The 21,527-nt window shown below is 41.2% G+C and overlaps 1 protein-coding gene and 1 long non-coding RNA gene across 6 annotated transcripts in view; one reads left to right on the forward strand and one right to left on the reverse strand.

Moving 5' to 3' along the window:
• The window catches only part of MAP4K3 (mitogen-activated protein kinase kinase kinase kinase 3), a 209,286-nt gene extending 193,869 nt beyond the window's left edge, over positions 1–15,417 (reverse strand). For 4 of the 5 annotated variants that reach the window (XR_009248374.1, XR_009248373.1, XM_058683127.1 and 1 more), the window contains exon 1: positions 15,044–15,415. Coding sequence is in view for 2 of the 5 variants with exons in the window: in XM_058683127.1 (XP_058539110.1) it covers positions 15,044–15,139 (96 nt within the window). In the remaining 3 variants the exon portion in view is untranslated. Of the gene's footprint in view, positions 1–15,043 lie in introns of all 5 variants that reach the window. The other variant, XR_009248375.1, reaches the window with a different exon arrangement.
• Positions 14,560–21,527, forward strand: part of LOC131484663 (uncharacterized) — a 35,602-nt gene continuing 28,634 nt past the window's right edge. Inside the window, exon 1 of the long non-coding RNA XR_009248376.1 lies at positions 14,560–14,807. This is a non-coding gene — a long non-coding RNA (uncharacterized LOC131484663). The remainder of the gene's footprint in view (positions 14,808–21,527) is intronic.

Consider the following 21,527-nt stretch of genomic DNA (forward strand, 5'->3'; position numbering starts at 1 on the left):
TAGAAAAAGGAATCAAAAATCTAAGAACAAGAAACTATGTACAAAGAATACACAGACTTGAAAAGTAATAAAACAGAGCTTCTAGAAATATAACTATTACAATTTAAAAAGCAATGGAATCTGCTCTGAACTGTGCCCACACCACACATACCAAACTGTATGTTGAAGTCCTAACCCCCAAAGCGATGGTGTTGGGAAATAATTAGGTTTAGATGAGTCATGAGGTTTGGGCCCCTCATGATGAGATTAGTGTCCAGAGATACCCCCTCCGTCTCTGCCTTGTGAGCACAGTGAGAAGGTGGCCATCTAGAAGCTAGGAACAGAGCGCTCACCAGAAACCAACTGTGCTGGCACATCATGATCTTAGACTTCAAGTCTCCAGAATGGTGAGAAAATAAATTTTTTGTTGTTTAAGCCACCCAGTCTATGATATTTTGTTTTGGCAGCCTGAACTAAAACAGAATCCAACTGACCAAATCTGAAGTAGTTTGAACATCAAAATAAATGATTATGATCAATTAGAACCCAATGAATAAAGTAAAAAAATCCATTAAGTCCAAAAATGAATAGAGAAGTAAAAGCTCTTCATCACAACAGAATGTCAACTAATAAATGCAGAAGAAGTTAATGGAGTTAGAAAAGCATTCTTCTGCAGCCACATAGTAATAACTCAAGTAAGATTCACCAATGGATGTTAAAACTGATGGCTGCAAGTTAGGTAAGGAAAGAGATACTATACAGTCTTAAAATATCTCCCCACAATTTATTAATTACAAAAGAAAAAAATAACTTCATACTGAAGAAATCTGGCAGCTCCATGTTAACCATGTGATCAAAATATTAATAATGAAACAAGTCAGCATCACATGCCTCCTGATATTATTCACAGAGGACACATCATTTATATACATTTCTGCCCAAAATGGAAATCTGGCAAAATAAATGATGTATACTCCTAAAAAATGTCAGTGTCTAGAAAGGCAAAGAAAGGCTAAAAAACTATTCTAGGTTAAAAAAGAATGAAGTGTCTTGGAAACGAAAAGCGAAATATGATCCTGGACTGGTTTCTGGACTAGGAAGAAAATGATATTATGGATACCATTAGGGCCATCAGTAGAAACCTGAATACAAGGTCTGGAAATCAGATAACAACTGTATTGTACTAATATTAAAATTTTCTGATTTTGATAACTGTTTTAAGTGAATATATTTACTTTGAGAAATATCTATTAAATGTTTACAAGTAAAGGAACATGATGTCTGCAACCTACCCTCAAATGGTTCAGATAAAAAAAAAAACAGGTATAGTGGTACCTGGGTGGCTCAGTCGGTTAAGTGTCCTACTTCGGCTCAAGTCATGATTTCGCAGTCCGTGAGTTCGAGCCCCATGCCGACAGCTCAGAGGCTGGAGCCTGCTTCAGATTCTGTGTCTCCCTCTCTGTCTGCCCCTTCCCCACTTCCACTCTGTCTCTCTCTCTCAAAAATAAATAAGGATTAAAAAAAATTTTTTTAAATAATATGTATAGATAGTAAGAGAAAATGTGAAAAAGCAAATGTGGCAGTGTTAATCACTGTTGAATATGGGGTAAGAGTATAAAAGAGTTCTTCATATTATTCTTGCTATTTTCCTATGAGTTCAAATTATTTCCACCCAAAAGAAGGATTTTTCTTTATTTGAGAGCGAGCACATGTCGGGGAAGAGGGGGGAGAGGGAAGGAAAGGGAGAGAGAGGGAGGGAGGGAATCCCAAGCAGGCTAGGTGGTGACAGTATGGAGCCCAACTCAGAGCTCCAACTCACAAACCATGAGATTATGACCTGAGCCCAAATCAAGAGTCAGCTGCTTAACCAACTGAGCTATCCAGGCGCCCGAAAAAAGGATTTTTAAAAAGCAACAGATTATACACAGACACAAAGATACTATACACATGAACCATAACAGAAGACACAGAATAAAGAGCTGGAAAAATCATGACTTTATGGGACACAGTGAAATAAAAGGATACAACATACGATAGGAGCTCTAAAGGGAAACAACAGAGAGATGGGGAAGAAATAATAGTCAAAGATATACCAGCTCAGAATTTTCCAGGACTGAAGAAATATGCTACTCCTTATAGTAAAACAACAAATATTTGTATTCAAATCTACATCTAAAAAACATCAATGTGAAAACTACAGGACCAGAGTAAAAAGAAAAAAAAAAAAGAAAAGAAAAATCTTAAAAGTCAATCAGAAAGAATAGATTAGCTACAAGAAACAAGAATTAAATTGACAATAAACTTTTTTTTATCATTTTATTTTTTGACAACAGACTTAACAGCAACAGGTAACCAGAAGACAACAGAATATCTTCAAAGTTCTGAGACAAAGTTCTATGCCATGTTAACTTAAGATTTAAAAGTAAGGATACAATAATGACATTTTTGAGGGAGGGAAAAAAAACTCTGAGTTCACCTTACACAGTCCCTCACTTGAAAGAGAAAGAGACAAAGAGAGAAATAAAGAGACAGAGACAGAGAGAGAGAGAAAGAGAAAGAACCCTACCAAAGAGTGGTCACCAGGAAGAACACTGAACCCAGAACATGAGTACAATGCCAAGAAACAATGGTGAACAATGAAACTGAACACGTATAGGTAAATGTAAAAGAGAACTGTCTGTATAAAATAATGTTAATAAATACTAATCAGGAAGATGTAAAACAATGCAGAACCCAAACAAGAAACAATACAAAAAGGCAGTAATTGAATTAAGCATTCTAAAGTCCATGTACGGACCAGAAAGAGAACAGAGATATTCATTAACCTGATTATGCCTGTTGAAATTTTAAGGTAATCATCAAAAGTATAAAAATGAAATGTATAACTTTGAGCTCAATTGGGAGGGGGGGAGGAATAAAGGAAAATTCAATTAATACCATCGAAATAGTGAACTAAACAGGCTAGAAAGACAAGACTGGCTCTAATGAATTTGGAAAGTTTTATACTATCAATCAAATGAGTTCATATCCTTAAGTTGGCATTCATTTGTCTGTATCTTGGGTATCTGAAACATTATCTATCACATTTCCCAATATGGACCCTTACTTTAGTCAAAATGGCTCTCTGCCCACTTTGACTGCACAGCAGTATTTTTATCCATATCTACTCATACGGCTTCCCCAATGTTCTCTACAAATGCAAACCCAGTATTTCTTCCAGTCCCAAGTCAAGATACGCTCTTCCAGGAAGTCTTTACCGATTAACCCCAGGTCATCTTACCCTTAAATTGAATTTCTGTAGAATTTATGACACATCGTTGCTTTTTTAATTGTTAAATTGCTGCCTTAGGAATGTTCCTTAGATGTTCCACTTAGGCATATTTTGTTTCCTCAATCTGAGCATAAGCTCCTCAAAATCTGAAAGAAATTTTTTAGGATCTCCTAAACAATCTGGCACATTGTTGTTGATTATTCACTTAAGGATGAAGCAAACTTTAAGTTATTTTTAATAAATTCAAAAAATATGAAATCTACAAAATATGCACACATAAACCCATATCTCATATATAAAAATATCTCAGATTTTTAAAGACTTTGTTTTAATCTTCAGATAAGAAAGCTCAAGTGAACAGATTTTAAATAGTCATTTCCCATTTTCTTTTCACTTTTGCCAATTTTAAAAGGAGTCCACATGCTCAGAGCTAAAATGTACAAGGTCAAGTGAAAGGAAGTCAGACATTACTAATACAGTGAAGATTTTAATAAAAACTGAACATTCGATTACTGCACCACCTTGAAGAAATATTACGTTAATAGTTATCTTTTACTACAATGTTAGGAGAAAAGACTAGGGATAAAATTTAGAAGTTAAAAAAGAAAAGAAAGGTAAAACACTGACAAGACAAAGATCTAATAAATAGAGGGAAATGACATATTCATAGATCAGAAGACTCAATGCTATTAAGATCTCAAATGTCCACAAATTGAGCTGCAGATCCTACCAAATCCCAGTAAAATCCCAGCGGACCATCTACATGATCAAATGTCACAAAATTATGCACAAAGACACGTAAAAATGAGAGCATGCAAAAAGCAGTGAAATCCAAGGTCTAGTTAAATCACACTGTGCCAATCGAGCTCCAGGTTTTGATAATGCACTGTAGTCATATAAAGATGTCACTACTGGGAGAGGCGAGGTGTTGGGTACACAAGACCCCTTTGTACTCTTTTTGTAACTTCCTGTGAGTTTATAATTATTCCCAAACAAAATCCCAGCAGGCTTTTTTATATCATTTGAAAAGCAATTCTAAAATTCACATGGAAAAAACAAAGGACTTAAAATAGATGCCAACAGTTTTGGAAAAAAAAAACAGCAACAGAACAAAGTTGGAGGACTCACTACCTGAATCCAAGACTATCCATAAAACAATAGTAAGCAAGACTGTGATGCACTGGTACAAGTACAGCCATACAGTTCAACAGAACACAACAGAAGCCAGAATATCCCCATATATTTATCGTCAAAGGTGCTAAGGCAACTCACTTGTGATTCATTTCCATGAAGTTCTAAAAAAGCTTTTACACTGACAGAAATCAGAATAGTGATTGCCATGGGAGAGGGGGATGTGAGACTGGGAAGGGGCATGAGGGAATTTTCTGAGGTTAAGGAAATGTTCTTTCTTAATAAGGGTGTGGGTTATGCAGTTTTCTGTATGTTAAAACTCTTCTAAAAAAATTTTTTTTAATGTTTTTTATTTTTTTGAGACAGAGAGAGACAAAGCATGAGCAGGGAAGGGGCAGAGAGAGAGGGAGACACAGAATCTGAAGCAGGCTCCAGGCTCTGAGCTGTCAGCACAGAGCCCAACGCAGGGCTCGAGCTCACGGACTGTGAGATCATGACTTGAGCTGAAGTTGGACACTTAACCGACTGAGCCACCCAGGCGCCCCTGTTAAGACTCTGCTAACTGAACACTAAGATCGAATCATTTCCCTGTAAGTAGACTAATTCTACCTTAGAAATACATAACAGCATAAAAGCTTTGTAAAATATTTGCTTATTAAAAAAACAGAAGAAAATATATCAAAATACTAAGAGTATCTCTTATCTCTTGGGAGTTAGATCATTTTAAAATTATTAACGATGTGGATGTATACATAATGTATATGCTGTAAGAATAAAACAAAATTTTTAAAATGTATGGCACAATAAAAATATCTAGTCCATATTCTACTGTTCCACTAATTCCTACCTTAGTTACCATTCAAATGTGTAGCACGGTTCAACAGGAAGACATATCTTTGCAGGTCCTCCAGTAATCCCTCAGTTAAGCGCTGGGAGAAAGGTACTGACCCTGGCCAATTTTCATTAGTCTTAAAGACACTGCCAAAGAACTGTTACACTCCACAGAAAAAGGAAAAGTCACTATTAGTGTTTCTTCAGAGAAACTACAGCAAACAACAACAACGACGACGACGAATCTCACAGATACCTATTTTCTAGTAAAAGATCCCTACTTCCATCTGAGCTCCTCCCTCTCACCTTTACTGTCTTTGTAACTGACATCATTCTCCCACTACTAATTGGCTCAAACAACTATTTTATGTGCTCCTCAAGCTTAAAATTTTGAAGTCCTGGGGTGCAATCAGTAGAGCATGCAACTCCAGATCTCAGGGTCATGAGTCCGAGCCCCACCATGGCATGGAGCCTCCTTAAAATTAAAAAAAAAGAAGTTTTTGATGTCCTCTTTAAATTGTCTTTCTCCATCTTCATATTTCTTCACGAAGCCCCATCAAATGTTTCTTCATGATGCTTCTCATCAGTTCCTTCCTTGCCATTCTTCTCACCTTGTCTGTTCCATCACTACGTACCTCACCCCTAGCTTATTCCATATAATATTCTAGCACAATTCTGTGAATCCCTGAGAGTCCCTATCTTGAGGGTTTGAAAGGACAAGATGATTTTCATAATATGAAAATGTTATTTGCCTCCTTTTACCATGTTGACATTTGCACTAAAAAAGCAAAAGCAATGGTGATAAAACTGCTGGTGCCTTGGCACAAATCAAAGCAGTGGTCCCACAATGTACTACCAGTCACCATATTTTTCACTGCCATGCACTCAAAAGGAAAAGCAAAACAAAACAAAACAACAACAACAACAACAAAATACCAGTTTCACTTAAGAATGCCTTTATTGAAGCATAATTATTGATTTTATTAATTCTTAACCCTTAATACAAGTCATTTTAATATTCTATTTGATGATATCCACAAAACACTTCCACTGCATACCAAAGTACAATGGTTGTCTCAAAGAACAGCATGTGTGATTTTGAGTTGCAAACTGAACTAGCCACTTTTTCTACAGAACACCATTTTTTATTTAAAAGAACTAACTGGTCATTCATGCTTAAGTATTTGAAATTTTATTGAAAATGAACTAATGAATGTCACTTCAGTGAAAAAAACCAACAGTATTTATTGCAAGTGATACATTTAGTACTTTCAGAGAGAAATATGAATCTTGGAAAACTTCTATCTACCATCAGTACCTCAAAACTTTTCTGCCAATGGGGCGCCTGGGTGGCTCAGCCAGGTGAGTCTCCGACTCTTCACTTTGGCTCAAGTCACGATCTCACGGTTTGTGGGTTCAAGCCCCACATCGGGCTCTGTGCTGATGCGGAGCCTGCTTGAGATTCTCTCTCTCTGCCCCTCTCTCCCTTTTCTCAATAAATAAACTTAAAAAAAAAAAAAAAAAAAAAAAAGCTTTTCCATCAAGAGGAATGATGATTTTTGACCTTGTGTAATGAAATATGGAAACTTTGGTAAGATCAGGATAACTCAGTTAATAATCTCTATTTTCTAAATGACCAATGCATGATGTTACAAAAAAAAAAAAAAAAAAAATCCACCTAAGTCCAAGAAGAGACTTTTCCAACGTTTTTTATTTATTTTTGGGACAGAGAGAGACAGAGCATGAACGGGGGAGGGGCAGAGAGAGAGGGAGACACAGAATCGGAAGCAGGCTCCAGGCTCCGAGCCGTCAGCCCAGAGCCTGATGCGGGGCTCGAACTCACGGACCGCGAGATCGTGACCTGGCTGAAGTCGGACGCTTAACCGACTGCGCCACCCAGGCGCCCCAAGAAGAGACTTTTAACATAAGAGTAAGAAAGCTTCATTGATATGGTCTTGGATTCCACATGATAACTAACTTTTAAGAAGGTACGAACTGTCAAGTTGTGGAAAAGAATCAGAGGAAAATACCCACAATTATCTGAAAAGGCTATTAAAATATTCTCCTTTTCCAAATACATGAGAGATCAGATTTTTTTATATATGTCAACAAAACAAAATATCCCAATAGAATAAACGAAGAATTGAGAATCTGTCTTCTATTTAACAAATATTAAAGAGACTTGGAAAATGTACAACAATGTCACTCTCCTCACTAAATTTTTGTTTGGAAATATGGTTATTTTTCATAAAAATATCACTTATGTGACATGTAATAAGTTTATTCTTTTTAATAAATTGGCATTTTTTAAAACTCGGTTATGTCTAACTGCTAAGATAGTCAATAGCAATAGATACAACAAACAAGCTTGGGGTTCTCAATAACTTTTAAAAGCATAAACGGGTTCTGAAACTAAAAAGTTCAAGAATCACAGATTCTATTTAGCAGATATTTCCATCTTTCCTCTCTGATCCATTTTCTTCATGATTGCCAGAATAATCTTGAGCACTTTCAACATTACTCCTTGTACAGAAACCTTTACAGCTACCACTTCATACCTAAATAACTTTATCTAGCTTCCAAGAAGTTTAAAATTGGCCCTCCCTTATCTAGCAAATCTTATTTCTCCATGCTCCCAACACAAGCCTTCCAAGTTAGTTAATCCTCTCTTCTAGTCCCCAAGCCTTTACCCCTATAGTTTACATACACCTGGGAATACCAACGCCCCATTCCCTTCTCTGCCAGCCTCTTCTCTCTCCCTGCCCCCTCCCAGCTACCTAAACTTAACTCATTCTTAGGGGCCAGAGGGCAAAAAGGACAGTGCCTTTAATGTTAGGCTTAAAAAGATGCACTTTCGTCCACAGGCAATGTAGAGAAGATTTTTTGAGCAGGAGAAGGTAGGTGACCATCTCAAACTTCTAACAAAACTTCAAACAAAATAAAAGTCTTATTTAAACGTAACTAAAATTCACAGTCAAATCTAAAATTCTCCTACAGAGTTTAAGGACTAAGATAAGCAATGCATTGTCACACTAGGAATCCAAACCCACAATCTCAGGTCAAGGCAGCCTGGAACTCTGAAACGTGGCATCCATCCTCCAGGAAAAAAAAAAAAGACTGACAAAGCTAAAGCAGAAAATAGCATGTTTTCATCTCTTGAATCTAAGGCCTTTTGGTACTGGTAAACAAAATCCTTTCCTAAAAGCCCAGTTTAATTCTATTAAAAAACAAAATAAAACCAATACATAACAGCTCCATATACTCACTAGTCACTAAAAGTCTTTAGTTTAAAATGACAGTATCTTCATATGCACATAATAGGTATGACCACCACTTAACATGCAAAAGATACTCACATTAAGCCTACTGATTTAGTTTAGGCCTAATAATAATCTACAATGCGTAATTCATTCTGTACCCACTACTGCCAGAACTTTAAATCCAGCCCAATGCTACCTTCTCTGTAAAACCTGCTGTGATTTCTCCCAACCAGAAACAATGATCTCCTTTCTCTAAACTCACATAGCATATAGTTTGTTCCCTTTGTCAGTTCATTCATTCATTCCACAAATATGTACTGAGAGTCTAATATGTCACACACTAGGGCACAGTAGTGAACAAAACAAAACCACCAGCTTCCTGGATTTACACTATAGTAGGAAGAGAAAGGAAATACACAACTAAATAGAAGGTGACAAACGTCATAATAAAAACGAAAATTAGGAAGAGAGCAGAGGGTGAATTTTCTATAAAGCTAACAGAACTTCAAGTTCAGGATTCCTCACTCGCCTCTGTGAGGGCTGAGAATTACTGGGACATGCAGAACATAGAAGGTGACCAGTAACAGGATGCTAACAGGGAGCATCTTATGAGACCACTTCTGAGTAAATGCCTACAGAGATCTCAAAAAAGGACCTGACTCTAAGGTTACAACATTTTGTTGGGACATCTTTTCTCATTCTAAATATTCACTTTTATACCAAATTTTTTATTTTTATTTATTTACTTAATGAGGGCCCCCCCCCCAAACTATATAAACTTCAGGCCCTACAAAATCTGGATGCATCCCTATTAAAGACAGAAAATTAAGAGTAGGGTGGGGTGCCTGGGTGGCTCAGTCAGTTGAGTGTGGGACTTAGGCTCAGGTCATGATGGCGCTGTCCATGAGTTTGAGCCTTGCATCGGGCTTGCTGCTACTGGGACGGACCTCGCTTCAGATCCTCTGTCCCTCTATCTCTGCCCCTCCCCTGCTCACACTCTATCAAAAATAAATAAAACATTAAAAAAAAGAGAATGGGGTGGTTTCCTATAAGGTGGTAAGGAACAGACACATTAAAAGGTGACATGTGAGCTGAAACCCAAGGGAAACAAAGAAGCAAACCATATAGCTATCGGGGGAGGGCAGAATTCAGGCCCAGAACAGCAAGTGCAAAAACCCTGAGGCAGGAGCATGAGAAGCAGGGTAGGTTAGGCCAGTAGCAAAAGAAATATGTAATAAATAATACTAGAAGCAATTAATGATTAGAGGCACAGAGTACAAGGCCCTTTTCTAAGCATCACTACTTTACAGCTGAGTAAACTGAGGCAGAGAAAAAAGGATTAAGTAATTGGCTAAGGGTGGTGAAACCAGGTATTCTGACTCCAGACAGAACCCAGCTCTTAAACCACTTTACTAAGCTACAGAGAAGTCATCTGTCCAGATTATGGTGTCTAGACAATCTCTCAGCCAGTAAGAGATTTAATATAATAGAAAAGAAAAAATCAAAAAGGTTTTGAACTCAAAACTATAATAGCTAAAAGTAGGTCCACATTCTACGTCCCTATAAATACCAAGGGCCAAATCTTGTCATTTTTGCTACTCCGCTCACAGTCCCTAACACATTTCCTTTCACAGTATTGCTATTCAATGTAGGATGGTTGTTCGGTGTACTCTCAAAAGAGAACTACCAACTATTCGCTCTCAATACAAAATAATGTATTAAATGTTCTGTCACAAGTAAATATGTATACATATTAAACCTTGGAGGTAAGCACCTCCTTTAGGGAGTCAGATCCATATCAAAGTCAGATAACCTGGGTTTTGTTGTTGTTGTTTTTAAAGCTCTCAAGAAAAATGATCCCACAATCTGTCCCACTGTCACTTGCCATCTCAAGTAACTACTGATGCTGGAAAATTCTACCTTAATTTTACCTTAAATACTCAAACCACCTTTCTGAAGTTTAGGACCTCAGGTCCCCCTAGACTTTGTCCTCCATTTAAGTAAAAAATAAGCACAGCCTTAGACAACCAGGCTTTATTTTCCTTCAGCTATTCTTTTCTCCATGCTTAAGGTATTCATGTTCCTCAAAAGAAGTTAGGTTTCAGAACTGAGTTTTCCAATCTTATAAACACGGAGTATAATGAAAGAAATAGTGTTTGAGGATATTAATCAGAACACCTTGAAAGATACAGAGCTACAAATAAGCCAACACAATTCACTAAATGCTTGAACAAATGAATTTTCTGATTTCACTGCCCAATCTTCCGTTTTGCTCCTATCAGCTTTCATAGAGACTCCGTCTGTTTACCCAGACTACCATGTGAGTGCTACTTCGATGCTTAGCAACAGTGCAGCCTCTGCTTCACAGGGAATGGCTTCCAAACACACACAGATAAAATCAATATCAACATTTCCAAAGCATGTTCTCTACAGGACACTGATTCTAAGGACAAGCAATATGGATTACAGAGAAAAAGAATCCCACAGTCAAGCAAGTTTGGAGTTTGCTGGGTTAAGCAACATTTAACAGGTTTCTTTACCACATGATGTCTCAGTCTTCGGTATACTGATAGTAGTGCTTTCTCTGGAGCATCCCAGACACATTTTGGGAAATGCCTACAAAGTCCTGTCCGGAATAAAAGATGATTCCAAGGCCCCAAGCCTTAGCAAACTGCCAACACTGGGGCTGCTTTTGACAGAAGTGGAATATAAGGAAAGGCCCATCTGGAGGCAGATGTGCTCTGTAAAGAAAGAGGCCAGGTGGAGACAGTGGGCTAGAGCTCAGGAGAAAGCACGAACCGGAAACACATTTGGGAGTCATTCACAGGATCAAGCTTAAGCCATGAGACTAGATGAGACACTTCCTTACAGACACAGTAAGACTGGTCCTTCAAACATCCTTGCCTTACCCTATCTCCAGCTTTAGTATCTTCTGCTTCTCTCTAGCAATAAATGTAGAAAAACAACAAGACATGGTGTAGGAATATGACGAACTGAAAAAGCTACCTGAGAAAAAATAGTACAACGCATGTGAAAATCCTATTAATGTTGATAAACATTGATAATGTGATCTGGTAAACTACCTAATTTCTCCAAGAGAACTCTCTGAAATGACAAACCTATAGATTGTTCATTCTTCTCTTTTTTCTAAATGTAATGAACACTATAAGCCATCTCTCCAAAAGAACACCCATATATATGTATATATATATATATACACACATATATATACATATATATATATGTATATACATACATTAAACCTATTAATGTCAGAGGACCTCCTGAGGCCCAGTCATTGAGCTCTCTAGTTATCAACTCCTAGGTCCCTAGGTAACTGATGCTACAAATACTTCATCTCACAGATAAAGTCCATACAGTTACAGGACATTTAAAAGTATGACTTTTTTTTTTTAACTCTATTTTCACGTACTTTAAGGTAGTGCAGAGAGAATGTATACTTGTATTTTTTGGCCTAGAAAAAATGAAAACTTGTTGGGTAAAACTCAAGTCATTTATCTAACACCATAAACAGGCATATGATGGTAATAACACCTTCACAACAAAACAGCTGAGAGGCCAAATGATTTTACAAGGCTGCACAACTAATAAATTCCAGGTCTTCCACATTCTACTTCAGTGCTTTTTAACTAAACCATGCCACCTTAAACAAGCATGTTATCACATTAGGATACAGTTTGAAAATAAAAATCCCTTGAAGCACCCACCTTCCAAGAATGACTATAAACAATTAAGTCTCTAACTTATTTAATCTGATTATTCCATTTTTAGCACCTAAACTGACAAATTAAGGAGCACATTATACACACTGGCTTTTGAAAACAAACCCTCTTATGTACTCCTCTCTAATCAACACAGTTTGTACAATTAAGAAAAATCTAAAACAGCCAAACAAATACAAAAAAAATCTTTTATCTTTATATGTGGACGTGATTACAGACAAAAATACAAACAGCTTAAGCTTTGGGTGATTTAGCAAGCAGGGCGTACAATGCCAAAAACCACATGGAGTTTTCTGCTTTGGGCCCCTGGTATTGGAAAAGTCTGGCGCAGGGATCAAGCATCTATTATCTGGTGTCCACTTGGCAGACTCTACAAAAACAAAGAGGCCTGGCTGCACAGTAGGAGTTAGGGATTCCGACTACTGCTTCAAGATCCACTCTAACACAGAGTATGGCTACAACACGTATGCTGAACTAAAAGGTGTGCCCTGATTTCTCCACTGGAAAATTCAGTAAGACATTACCTGCTCATATCCTATCTTTATAGAGGCAGTACTGCTATTGTTAAGAATGCAGTCTCTAAAGGATAAGGTTCGAATTGTGCTTTGCCACTTACCCACCCTGGCAAGTTACCGCAACTTCCCTGTGCCTCAGTTTCCTCAAATGCAAAATGGAGTTAATAACAGCACCGATTTCATAGGGTTGCTGTAAGCAGTAAGTAAATTAATACACGGAAAAACCTTACAGCGGAACCTAGCAAAGAATAAGCACTCCACAAATGTTAGTTCTCATTATCATTACTTTAAACAGATGACGAGTAATCAACTTATACCTGTATTGCACTTAGAAGTCCTTAGGAAATTATAGGCCTTAATTTTTTTTTTCTTTTTAATCATGTGGCTTAACTACCAGCTGTTTTTTCTAAATATAGTAAATACATGGCCAATTATTCTTGAAAAGAACTTACTGTACACACTGCCACCTAAGACTTACACACTAGTAAAGTTTTAGTCACCTTTTCAATTGAATATAACTAGATTCCCCTAAATAGCTCTAATCTACTTGGATCCATTCACTTCAACTTTCATAATCACACCAATTCCAAAACACAGCCAATGGTCATTCTTACCTGGACTGTGGCAATGGCTGCCTAACTGCCTAACTGTTTCCCCTCCGATCTCCGCTGCAGTAAGGCAGATCTTTTAAAAGTACAAATCTAATTTTACTCTTCCACGGAAAACCCTACCATGGCTCCCCATTGTCCTACAGAAAAATCTGACCGCTTCATAAGACCTAAGGGGCCTGTATGATCTAGGGCCACCCTCCTTCTCTGGCTTCTCAGGCCATTCAGGCCTTTCAAATCTTCCCCCTGTTCCTTGGGGCCTCAGAGCTTTTGCAGATTATGTGCCTCTATCTGGCATAATCTTCTCTCCCCATTGCCTCTGACTCCCCAGAGATCAGGTCCTCCTGTTACTGTGCTCTCATCACCCTAATCCTAATCTTCTTTTCTCCTGGGCAGCACAAAATAAAACTGCAATAAAATAATTATCTAAGTGGTTGTTTAATGGTCTTCTTGCCCCCTCCCCAAAATAGATAAACTCCCAGTAAGATTTAGGAACATGTCTATCTTTTTCTGCTACAACCCAAGTGCTTAGATGCCCAGTACCGTATAGATAACAGGTGTGCACAAAACGCCTGTATTATCTCACGAGAAAAACTGATGAGACTGGTGATGACGGAAAGCAAATCATCCACAAAAGGAGACGAATGCAGAATCCTGGCTGTCCTGTGAGTTGCCATCCGTGGGCAAAATAAAGTTAAGACGAAACTTTCCAAAGTAAAATTAAGTTTCTCTGTGCATCCTCTGATGTTATGTGAAACAGGAGTTGTACTTCAGTCAGTCACCAGTAAGAAGATACACAAATAAATCAAGACTGCTGCCACATTTGGCGCTATCCCCATCTTGGCAGTCTCTATGAGGCCAAGAGTTGAGCTGGCCACGGAAGGGTGATTTATCTCCCACATTACAAGGGGTACCTTTACAACAGGAAAGCTGGACGACTAATGGACTTTGAATTCTAACCCAGTCAAACCAATACCCTTGCTGAGTATTCGTTAAAAAAAAAAAAAAAAAAGAATCTGAATCTTCTATGTCACTGACAAAAACAAGTTTAATAAGGCACCACAGTCCAATTCAATTTGGAGAAAACAAAGTTGCTTTTTTTCTCCAAAACAGGAAAAAAAATTATACTAACTAGATCTGTTTTACTGACCCAAGTCAATACTTGGAAGATTAAAAGAAAACTGGTATGCGGATGCTAAGAGGCCAGAGGTTGGGGGGCTGTGGGCGGAGGCTGCCCAGGCTCCAAACTACCGCCCGCCCGGTGGGCAGCAGTGCCCGACCCACGGCGGGCAGTCCCGGGTCCGTCTGATGGACACCGGTTTGACATACGCCAAACCCCCGCCGTCTGGTTCGTCGCTCTGACCCTGCCAATGCAGCAAACAGCCAGACCCTCTCCGCGCTGTAACAAGCAGAGCGGCCCGCTCGCGTCCAGCCTTAGTCGGGCACTGCGCGTCCAGGGGAGGGTTCAGGTAAGGGCTCGGAGGTCTCGGGGTGACTCGTTTGGCCCTTTGTTCGCTCCAAGGCAGCAGAGCCCCCCGGGCGCCCGCTCCTCCTCCGCCTCCCCCACTGCTCCCGGGGCGCCCGCGCCTCCCGCGGAGGAACAGCGCGGACGCGGGTGCCCAGGGGGCAGCAGCGGCGCCCCCCGCCCTCCCCGCGACGGGTCCCGACCCCGCGGCCTCGGCGGCGCGCGGCCCCTCGCCTTTACCTTGTAGACGTCGCCGTAGGTGCCGCTGCCGATGCGCTGAATCAGCTCGAAGTCCTCCTGCGGGTTCCGGCGGGACAAATCGAACCCGGGGTTCATGGCGGGCCCCGGGTGCCCCCCGCCTCCCTCCCGGGCAGGGGAGGGGGGGCGCTCAGGGGGCCACACGGAGAGTGGGAGCCGCGGCCGGCCCCCTGCTCCCCCGGCGGTCACAATCGCCCGGCTCCACGCTGCGGCCGCCGCCGCTCCTCTCACGCCGCCGCCGCCGCGGACGACGACCCAGCTAACCGTCCCCGCCCCCGCAGTCCGCCGCCAGCCGAACCCGGGTCACACCCACAAGGAGAGGAGAACGCTCGCAGCCCCTCGCTCGGGGTGCAACTCCAACATGGCTTCCGCCTTCGCCGCTCCTCCCCCTCCCCTTACTCCGGCTCCTCCACCCTCCTCCCCCTTTTCCCGGCTCCGGCCCGACTGCGCAGCCGCGATCCCGGAGGGAGCGCTCGTCGGCCCCGCGCGCGTGCGGCCCCGTGCGCGCTCCTGCTCCGCGCGCCTGCCGGGCGTGGGCGGGCGGCCCGGCAGCACCGGACCCTCGTCCCGAGCAGGACTCTTGCGCTGCCGACCCGCGCCCAACTGCGGCCGAGCCTTGCGGGGAAGGTGTGCCTGTCCCAGGGGCCGCGGGGAGTGGGACGGAAAAAAGTAGCTCCTTTTCGCTTCTGATTCCCTGAACAGCGAAGTTTGATGTCGCTGTATCACGTCCCAACCTTAAGCAGGTAGTAAAGTTTTAATTTGCAAGACAGCCAGGAGCCCCAGTTTATTTGTAGAAGCACTTGCACGCAGAAGACACAGCCGAGTACCAGAGACCTTCTGAGATTGCGGGGAAAGGGTGGCCCTGAGGAAAGCCCCTGAGAAAAGTGAGCCTTGCTAGATTAGATATCCGACACTGGAGTTGGCCTGCCTGGCTGCAAAAGAGGGCAGGCCTGGAGGGCAGCCAGGAGGCGTGTGGAGTGGGTAGGGCGTGGGAAGCTCTGGGGGAAAAACACGCTGAGCGGCTGCTCACCAGCCCGAGTGGAGAGCGTGGGAAGCTGGCAGAGCCCAGAATTAAAACAGTGGTTGACCTTCTTCACCAGAGACGCCTGGATTATCAAAGACCCGGGCGGGGACAGTGCAAGCTGTGAGCAACCTTGCGAAGGAAAGGTGGTGGAGGGTGGAGTGTGAACAAGACCCATCCTGAGCCTGAAATGTAAACACATGATTGATCCGGAAGCTCTTTAGTGTACCTACCCAAAGCCCCACCCAGAGTGAGACCCAGATGGTGAGCATCGCATCCAGTCTTGTGGACACCGGCTCCACCTGTTAATACCTGTTCAAGAAAGCGTGTGGACATGGAGAGTTAATTTTCTGTTCTCAATAAACCGTCCACTAGGCACGTCCAAAAGCTTTAACCAAGTAGGTGAGGGCCACTTTGACAATGCTACTTTGCTTCAGAAATGCCTTCCTAATATCCATAGGTACCACACCTTCTAACCACTAGTGCTCCCTAATGCCTGATGACTCCTGAAAAACTAGGTCTTATCAAACCTCTTAAGGATAAAATAAGTGTAATAAATAATAGTCAAGCCAGTTACAGTTAACTGCCTCATTTTTCTCATTTCAATCCTTTTGCCCACAGGAAGATTGCATATTAAGTTCTCAAAGAAGTTGTTTACTCTGAGTAACTATTGAAGAGAAGGTGGTGGAAAATGACCGTCTCTTCACCCATACAAATAGTTTTGTTTTAATTAAAGCATGAGTGACATGTGCACATCACTTAAATTACTCCCACATGAGTGCTTATCATTGGATTTCTTCTAGCTAGATCTTACCTTAAGGTTCTGGTATCTTGAAAATTGAACTCCCGAATATAAATGTTACTCCATTCCTGCTTTTGCCTGTTTAAGGCACTTGCTAGGGACCCAGACTGCAGGCCTTTCTTCAGCTTGTCCACATTTGGAGAATTGTTTGGCCCCCTTAAGCCAAACATAAGAATAATTAGTCCAGGATTCAGATAAGCAGACCTAATAAACTATCCCAAATAGGAATCAGCTCTACTCGCTTTCTCTGCCTTTTTAACAGGGGCGGGGGAGCCAAATTCTCAGCAAGAGAACCTCATAATGGTTTCACTGTTTTGTTCGCTAGGATTATCATCTGTGCAGATAACTTTGCATTTGCATCACTAATAGACTTCTTTCAAAGGGAAAAGACATTTCAGTAGGACTGAAACAGTCTTTAAGGTTTTGTTTGTTCCATTTTGGCAGGGCCGAGCTAGCTAGTCCTTTTGAAAAGGGATTGATTTTCGTGTAAGGGCCTGATTTGCCATATGGGTTACAGCATAAATAAAAGGGCTTTTGCAATTAACTGCTCACAATGAATAAAATATTTTGTTCTTTGTAATATAGATACATGCAGATGCCAAATCCGATGTCTTTGTTTTTCCTATTCCAATGCTCCTCAACTTTGCTAGAAGTAACACTAATGATCACACTTTCTTTGAATCTGAGAAATAGCTTCCCTTTTCTGTGATTAAAAGCATCCGTAGAAGTCATCTAATTTTTTCAATTTAAGAACTGCTTCTACAGCATCTATCCTGTCTTTACTGCTACCTGAATACCTTCAACAAAAGGAAACTCGCTGCTTCCAAAAGCAACCCGCCTTGTTATGAGACAGTGCTAGTGAATGAGCAAAGTAACAATAATAAAAACAATAGTAATATCTAGCATTACCTAGTGCCTATGAGGTGCCAGGAACTGAGCCAAGTATTTTCCATGTATTATCTCATTTAATTCTCAACAACAACTTAATGACATAATATCATTTTTTGAGGTACAGACAGATTAAGCTGGCCCAAGGTAATAGAAAGCTGAAATTTGAACAGGGTAAGACATGAAGGCTCTCAGCCACTAATCTGTACTCTGCTTTACAGTATACTTTTTAAAACTTCTCTTGGGGCACCTGGGGGGCTCAGTCGGTTAAGTGTCTGACTTTGGCTCGGGTCATGATCTCACGGTTTGGTTTGTAAATTTGAGTCCCTCGTTCAGCTCTCCACTGTCAGCGCAGAGCCTGCTTCAGATCCTGTCTCCCGCTCTCTGCCCCTCCCCCACTCCCACTCTCTCTGTCTCCCAAAAATAAATTTTAAAAAATTATCTTATGCTAAGCCCAAATCTGCCTCCCTGTCATGCATTTAGCGTCAATGATTATTAAATTCTAGTGGTACAGAATACAGAGAAGAAAAGCCACAGTGCCTGCCCTCAGGCAGTCTCACATAACTGAGAAGCACAGAAGAGGGGCAGGAATGCAGGCAGGAAGATACAGGACGGATGCTAAAGGTAAATCCTGAAAAATGTGTTGGAGTTAGCCAAAGAAATAAAGGGGAGGTCGTACGCTCCAGGCTGGCCACTTAGCCCTAAGCCTTAAAGCACTCACCCATGTGAGCATCGCACAGTAGGGAGCAGGTAAAGGCTAAAATGGACAGTACATTCAGACCACCCTTCTCTTAGCCCATCCTTCATGGGTGTGTGGCTTAGGGATTCTTTGGTCTCTGTACCAGCTCTCAGTTTTACCCTGAAGACTTCTTGTCTGAACTATCCATCAGATCCACTTCCTTGGCTTACTGACCTCATAATCACCACTCACATTTCAGTAGACCAACAGCTCTGGGAAAGGAACACAAAGCAGGCCTTGGCTCAAAAAGACGACAACCAGGCCATCCACCAGAGGAGGAGAATCAGATGGAGACATATATAACACAATGACAGAGAATTCCAGGATGTCATGCAGCCTAGCCTAGCAGAGCTCTGAGTCAGGCTACCTGGATTCCTAGCTTTGTCCCTTCACTGAATGACCTTGAGGAGGTTATTTCAAAATGGGGCTGTTATGGAGTCAAAACAAAATAAAAGTCAGCAGTGCCTTACCACAGTGAGCCCACAGAGTATTAATTGCTACTATTTTGAATATATTTTAGAATTAAAATTTTTTTTGGTATAAGTGTAACTTGGTTATTTTTTACAATGTTATATTAGTTTCAGGTGTACAATATAGTGATTCAACGAGTCCATACATTACTTGATGCTCATTACAAGTGCACTCAGACCCATCACCTATTTAACCCAACCTCCCACTCCCCTCACCCCATTTTAGAATGCTTTAAAGGGTGACAAGTCACAGGGATAGGAATGGAGATATTATTTAGGAAAACAAATGCAATAACATATACAAGAGAACCTGAATTGAGGCCAGGGATGCTGAAGACAGAAGACAAAGAACATAAAGATCACTGGACTGTGGACTTAAAGGTCCGTGGGGTGAGGAAACAGGTAGACAATGGGTGACAAATAGGCTTAAACAACTGAGAAGGTCCCAAGAGGGTGATAGCATTTGCCATAACAGAGGTATGAGGGTTACTTGGGGGAGGGTTTTAACGTTAGGTCGAAGTAAATGATTCTGTCTCTTACCTGGTAAGATTGAGATGCTCAACTGTAAATGTAAAATTAGTGACAAAAAATAGAGTTGAGGGGTGCCTAGGTGGCTCAGTTGGTTAAGGTTCTAACGGTTGATTTCAGCTCAGGTCATGATCTCACAGTTTGTGAGGTGGGGCCCCTGCATCGGGCTCTGCTCTGACAGCATGGAGCCTACTTGGGATTCTCTCTCTCCCCCTCTCTCTGCCCCTCCCCTGCTCGCTCTCACTCTCTCTCTCTCTCAAAATATATAAACATAAAAAAAAAAAACAAAAACATAGAGTTGAAACTTAGAAAAGGTGTCAGGGCTAATTTTTAAATTTTAAGAGTCATAGTTTAGAAATATATATTATCTATTACACGCCAAACACTACGTTAGATTCTGAATGTGAAATAAGGCCTGAATTCAAGTTGAGGCTACAAATTCTCAGATAATTCCTTCACAATGAGATAAGTACTAGGGTGCAGGGAAGAAGAGTTAGAAGGAGATATTTATTAGGTGCTCCTTGGGCTAATAATCTGGCTCTTTTTCAAGCCAATATATGTTTAAAAAATTTTCTTTGAACAGGGACACCTGGGTGGCTCAGTCAGTTAAGCCTCTGACTCTGGCTCAGGTCATGATCTTGTAGTTCAAGAGTTGAGCCCCGCATCAGGCTTTCTGCTGTCAGCACAGAGCCTTCTTGGGATTCTCTGTCTCCCTCTGCCCTTCCTCTGCTCTCTCGTGTGCATGCTCTCTCTCACTCTCTCTCAAAAACAAGTGTATTTTTAAATGGTATACTCTACATTTATTTACAGGTAAGGTAGAGCTCTGCATGGGGAGTAGGTGGAGATGGAAGTCCTCAGGTGTCAACTTTCAACTCCCACTCTGATGTTCTGAGCAATTCAGTTCTGCTCCCAGATTTGCATATGTCTCAGTACAGTGTTTCTCAATGGAGGTTTTATTAGCATTTTGGGTAGGACAATTCTTCCTTGTGTGGGACTGTCCTCTATTTTAATACTGCTCCCAGCCACACTGGCATCAACAACAAAAATAGCCACACATATTTCTGAATGTCTAGGGTTGGGCTGGGATGGAGGATGGGGCAGGGGTGGTGGTGACTGGATTGAGAATGTTTGCCTATCATGTCCTTGGGAGAACTGTCACCCACATCAAACTGTTACTGTAGTATTCCTTTCTATCTCATATAGTATATTTCCTGAGAGAAGTTCTGGTATGTAAAATATTGTCCCTCTGATTTCCAATACTTAGCACCCAAGTGGTGTTTCACTGCCCTCTGTAGATTCACAACCAAGATTTCACCTGCCCTTTATCACACAGTTTCTGGGATCACATAGGAGGACACCGAATCTAGTCTTTGCAGGTTATGGAAGTCTTCACAGAGGAAGGACCCTCCAGACTGAGACTTAAAAGACAAGTAGAGAATTAGCCAGGCAAGAAGGTATACTCCATACCAAGGGTAGAGAGATTACATTTGAAGAAACTAAAGTAGTTCCCTTTAAGGAGAATGACAAACGAGGCTAGAAGGTAAGCAGGGACCAGTCCATTAAGGAGCATGTAAGTTGTGTTGAATAATTCACATTTCTTCCTGAGAACAAAAGGGAGCTGTTGGTGGGTTTTCAGCACTGGAGTAACATGGTCTAATTTGCTCCTTAGAAATAGTCCACCAGCTGCAGGTGGCGAATGAATTGAAGGCAGGTGGCAAGACTGGAGATGAGCTGGGAGAATAGGAGACCATTATAGCAGTCCAGGTGGGAGAGAATGATGGTCTGAATGAACATATGGACTCAGCATCAACATTGGGTGATGTCTTTGAAATTGTGGGTTGAGATGAATTCTCATAGGGAAAATAAGTAGAATAGGTAGGCAGAAAACAGGTTCCTAGAAAACCCCAACATTTAGACTGTGAGCAAAGGCAGCGGATCTAGCAAAGGAGGCTAGGAAGGTGGAATCCATTATGTGGAAATGGAATGGTATGGTAGCCATTGGTGTGTACCACTTAGGA

Source organism: Neofelis nebulosa, chromosome 9 (genome assembly GCF_028018385.1).
Source record: "Neofelis nebulosa isolate mNeoNeb1 chromosome 9, mNeoNeb1.pri, whole genome shotgun sequence".
Classification (NCBI taxonomy): Eukaryota; Metazoa; Chordata; class Mammalia; order Carnivora; family Felidae; genus Neofelis; species Neofelis nebulosa.